General features: G+C 42.2%; 1 protein-coding gene across 1 annotated transcript; it reads right to left on the bottom strand.

Moving 5' to 3' along the window:
* Positions 1-2,380: 2,380 nt before the first annotated feature.
* On the bottom strand, positions 2,381-3,848 carry LOC133822769 (probable galacturonosyltransferase-like 3). Its single transcript, XM_062255211.1, has one exon. The coding sequence runs from the start codon at positions 3,776-3,778 to the stop codon at positions 2,717-2,719; it is 1,062 nt and encodes a 353-aa protein (XP_062111195.1). The 5' UTR covers positions 3,779-3,848; the 3' UTR covers positions 2,381-2,716.
* Positions 3,849-5,099: the final 1,251 nt, after the last annotated feature.

Here is a 5,099-nt window from a genome sequence, read left to right as displayed (position 1 = left end):
CTAATTGAGCGTCGCGACCCTTGTAGGGGTACGTCACGGCTCTAATTGGGGAATGTAGCCAATATAGGTTTTGAGTTGCGAGAACTCAAACCTAAAGGCTCAGGAAGGAACCTACTACCCGGTTTGGTAGAATTCAAGGTCCTAGAGGCTAGGACTCGGTCTGGAAGCCTTTAATTGCTCATTATTGATAGTTATTCTATATTGTGTTTGTGACTAGGGTATATCGATAGGCTCAGGAGGAAGGGATCGTGCTCGAGGTCGTGATACGTGTCTCGTTAAGGGCTAGAGGTAAGAAAACTAACATATGCACATGAGCTATTAGTTTGTATGCTTATTAGCTTCGAATCATATGTGAATATATATGGTTTAATTGGTTTTTGGCTATCGCATTGAGCGTTGGGCCGCTCGGCAACGCACGGAATGCAAGTCGAAAAGGCAAGTTTAGTATGAGGGTGTTGTCCCCACTCACCTGGAAAGAACCGCGAGCTGAATGCTTGAGTAGGCATGTCGCTCGGTTGGGCCGCTCGACAAAGAGTGCGGCACGCAGGTCGAAGGGAAAGTTCAATGCGAGGGTGTGGTCCCCACTTGCCCGACATGAGCCGAGAGTTGAGTGCCTGAGTATGCACCTCGCTTGGTTGGGCTGTTAGGCAAGACTGTTTTCTCGGACTGTATAACTGAGGGCAAGAACAATTCGAGGGTGCAGTCCCTTCTTGCTCGACATGGACCGTGAGCTGAGTGCTTGAGTATGCACCTCGCTCGGTTGGGCCGTTCGACATGACTGTTTTCCTAGACCGTGTAACTAATTATAGGATTTAGAATGAATGTTCTCGTTATCTGCGAAATGTATTTACAAGTTATATGTCTGGAATGAATGTATATAATATATGTGAAGTATGCGTTTATTGCTTTTGAATATTTGAGTATATTGTTATGCCTTGTGCAATTTTATTGTTGAGCCTTGGCTCACAGGTGCTCTATGGTGTAGGTAAAGACAATGATAAGCTGAACCAGCCATGAGTTAGAGAGCTTGAGGAGCAACGTGTACATATGCAACCTGCTCGATCGCCATGGCCGGGATTGCTTGGGAGGAACTAGGGGTGAGCCCTGTTTTGCCGCTTAGGATGGCTATTTTGTAGTTGCTTGTTCTTTGTCAGTTTATAAAATGTTTTATGGGATCCCATGTATATGTTAAACTCTTTTAATGAAAAGTATTACTCTTTCAGCCAAATTTTTTAAAATATAACCTTGAGTTAGTTTAATTAAACTTTCCAAGTCCAAATGACTCGTCTAGCAAGTTAAGTACTATTTCAAACACACAGTGTAATGATCCTGGATTAGTAGGGCGTTACAAATCCAGTCTTCCATGCTCAGTCTAAACACATAGAAATTGACCTTCACTTTGTCAGGGATAAGATTTTGGCAAAAGAACTTCAAGTTCGTTATGTACCATCTCTTGATCAAGTTGATGATGTCCTCACTAAAGCTTTATCCACTGAACGTTTCACTTACCTCAAGTCCAAGCTCAAAGTGTGTTCCACTCAGTTTTGCAAGGGGGATGGTACACAATTAAATGTTTAGGCTTTTGTTAGTTTTATCTTGTTATTTCCCTGTTTCAACAAGATTAGTTACAACTGTTTTAAGTTGTTAATTCTTGATTACTCTCTGTTAATTGATTGTAAAACTCTTCTCTCATTTGCCTATTAATAAAGCTCTTGCCTCTATGCTTTGTAACTTTTGCAAAGCCCTATAAAAACATTTTCATTTGTGCTCTTCATAGATTCTTTGCATTGATAATTTCATTCACCACACAACCGTCCTATGCAACTTACAAGGGAAAGGCCCTCGCGGCCAAAGCACCCATCGAAGCCCATCAAAGCGACAGCAGCGCTCCAGTCAATAAAGCCAATAGAAACTTAAAGAGACACCCTAGTTTCTAAAGGGGAAGGAAAAGGCTCGGGTAGGAGGGAAACTGAATTATTTTAGATGAAACTTAATTGCTTCAGCAATATTACTACTAATAATTACTGATGCATTAATTTCTTAGCCAGATAAGTCTATAATGTTGGTAGACAATCACTTTACCAATAATATAATAAATAAAGTCACTACCGACAATACTAAAAATAAATAAAATAATTATAATGGTTATTAATATTATTAAGAGATGTAAGGTATGGGAGAAATTTGATTTGGATTTTCGAATCTTCAGAGAGTTGCAACAAAGTAATCCACTACAACAACTACCAGTCTACCACACATTATTCTTTGTTTCTTTTAGGTACAAATATAATAATTTGGATTTATTATTAACCAATAAGGCATCAAATTCGACGTTTCCATTAAGCATTTTTGTCCATTTTAACGTATCATAGAAGTAAAATCAATCTTTAACGGCAGTCAATTTTTTTTACCGATGGAGGAGGAGACAAAAACAATGTTATCTTCAAATTTTTGATTTCTCTTGAGAGAAAAAGGAACATAAAATAAATAAAATAATAAAAATACTATCGACGTCTGTACAGGCTGGCAGAATGTTTTGTCCTCAACCGTCTTTTCACTCTCTCCTTCTTCTCCATGCTTTAGTCCGATTCAGCTTCACTCGTGTCTGCTACGATTCCAACCCGAACGACGATGCGACGTCGTAAGGAAAGACTAAAAGAATATGAAACGACGGGCTTCCATGATTCACGATGCACATTCCTATCTTTTCTCAATCTCAGCTGTCTGAGAATAACGAAGAGTGACGGAACAGATCGTACGGTTCCCACAAACTATCCAACGGACAGGGCCTTCTGGAGTCCAATCTAAGCCATGGCTTCCCTTTTCCGCTCCAATGGAGGAGGCTCACTTGCCCAGGGTGTAGGTCCCTACAAAGGCCCACCAGATTGTCACCTCCGAGCCCATGTTGGTTCCACCTGTGCTCTACTCTCTCAACGTCTCCGGCAAAAACCAGTAGAAACGGAGGCAAGGATCCGAGCTCGTAGATCCGGTACCGTTTCTGGACCCGCATCCAGTGCTCCACCTTCTCCGTGTACTTACCTTCGCGCCATCTGCCTAGATCGATCACCATTACCCCCGTGTTGAAATAACAGGGCTTTCTTCCCCGAAACGACGCCGTGAAGACCGGGTTAGACCAGAATTTTTGGGTAAAATAATTTGTGAAGTTGGCGTGGCAGTACTCCGGAGCTCCGACCACGTGGCGGCCTAAATTGATGCTCCAAAGCTTCGCCACGTCATCCACGACAATCAGATCGGAGTCGAAGTAGATGATGCGGCGAACCCCGGCGGGTAAGAGGTCGGCGACGTAGATCCGCGCGTAGTTCAGCGGCTGGTCGAGGGCGCGTCGGATGGAATAAGAGATCTTTCCGCGGACGAGGTTGGTGTCGAAGTGGTAGAGGTGGAAGCTCAGGTACGGGAACGTGGCGGCAATAACTCGCCGGAGCTCAGCGCGTCGGTGCGTGGCGATGAAGTGGAAGACGATGTTCTCCGGGCACGAAGCATGTTGGAGGACGGAGAAGACGCCAGCGACGGAGCCGCGGAGGTAGGTTACGTCGAGAGTCATAGCGATGTGGATTAAGGAAGGGTTGAAGGAGTTCTTCTCCACTGCTGATGACCATGTCGTTTTGGGACATTCCCTACCGTTTCGAAATGCAGGTGCCTCTCGGAACCCCGGAAGGTCGCCGAAGTTTGTTGCAGTCGCTGCCGCCGTGAATGGTAAGGTCACGACGGCGACGAAAAAGAAAAATGAGGAAAGAGTATTGTGAGTGTGAGGTGTCATGGTCTCTTACTCTTAATCGGTAAGGAAATAGATAAGAGAAGAAGAGAGCGAAAAACTGAATTAAATTTAACTATATATTTTTTTCTTTTCTTTTCTTTTCTTCGATTGCCTTAGCTTAGGGGAAAGGAAATGGACAAATGCAAGGGTAAAAATGTAATTTCAAGACCAAGTGGGACCGGGGAATTGAGTGGGAGCGAGATCATACCATAGTAACACTAACAAAGAAAGAAAGAAATAAAAAAAAACAGAGAGAAATTTGGGAAAGCCAGGCTGGAACGCGTTAGTACGTTTGTATTGTCTGTGTGCTTATCGAAGTGCGTAAATGGGGAGGAGCGTGGGTCGCAATCTAGTGGTGGGGAGTCCACTGTAGGAATCATGAGCTGAGCTAGTTTTGGCATTTCTTGTGCGGTCGTGTCTGAATATATTACACGTGACAAATACGTGCATGGATTAGTGGCCTCTCGAGAGTTGAAAAGTAGTGTTACGTAAAATGGTTCGAGAAATTGTTTTTGGACATTGGCTACCGTTGTATCCGATACTAACTTTTTATTGATTGCATATGTAATTCCATGATTTTCGCTTATTGATTTCCACATTAAATGTTATTATAAAAAATGAGACTATTTGTATCATACTAAATATTTAAACTTAACTTTGTCAAAAAAAAAAATATTTAACATTAAAGTCAATTTATCATTAACCATGAATACAACATTATTCATAAATATACATACGTAATACACTATTTAAACATAAAAAAATTATATCATGTAGCACTCCTATTTAGCATTTTGACATTGCTAAAATCAGGCAAACACAAGTGAAAAGAAAAATTACATATTGTTGTACCCAGTTTTCGAGCCATGTTAAATGTGACCTCGAAAGTTGGATTCACAAACAATTGGACTCGTAAGGTTTAGAGTATGCTCCAGGACTAAATATCGAGCCTGCAAGGCATAGACGACCCCGAATATGGTGACCTCGAAGTGTACATGATCTCGAAAGGTAGCTCTGGAGACGCATCCATCCTCAGGGATGACCTCGGATCAGGGGTCCCGAGCTCGACGCACATACGATCTCGAAAGCCATGTGACCTCGGGAGATGTCTCTAGCTCGAAAGCTGACAAGAAACCTGGGAAGCTAAGGCCTTAGAGATATATGATAAAAACCTTGAATATCTATAAGTGTTGTCCATACGAGATGTAATCCTCATTTATTACTGTAAATCCCCTAGAATCGTGGGATATTATTTGGTCAGTTATACGTCCCCTAGTCTTCAGGGGACGTTTCCTTTTATATTTGATTATAGGCATTTAAAGCC

The sequence above is a fragment of the Humulus lupulus genome, chromosome 3 (assembly GCF_963169125.1).
Source record: "Humulus lupulus chromosome 3, drHumLupu1.1, whole genome shotgun sequence".
Taxonomy (NCBI): Eukaryota; Viridiplantae; Streptophyta; class Magnoliopsida; order Rosales; family Cannabaceae; genus Humulus; species Humulus lupulus.
Note: the sequence above shows the minus strand (reverse complement) of the source record. Positions and strands in the feature narration are given on the sequence as shown.

Excerpts from the sequence above, each read along its gene's own strand:
- LOC133822769 (XM_062255211.1), bottom strand. The coding sequence starts at position 3,778 with ATGACACCTCACACTCACAATACTCTTTCCTCATTTTTCTTTTTCGTC.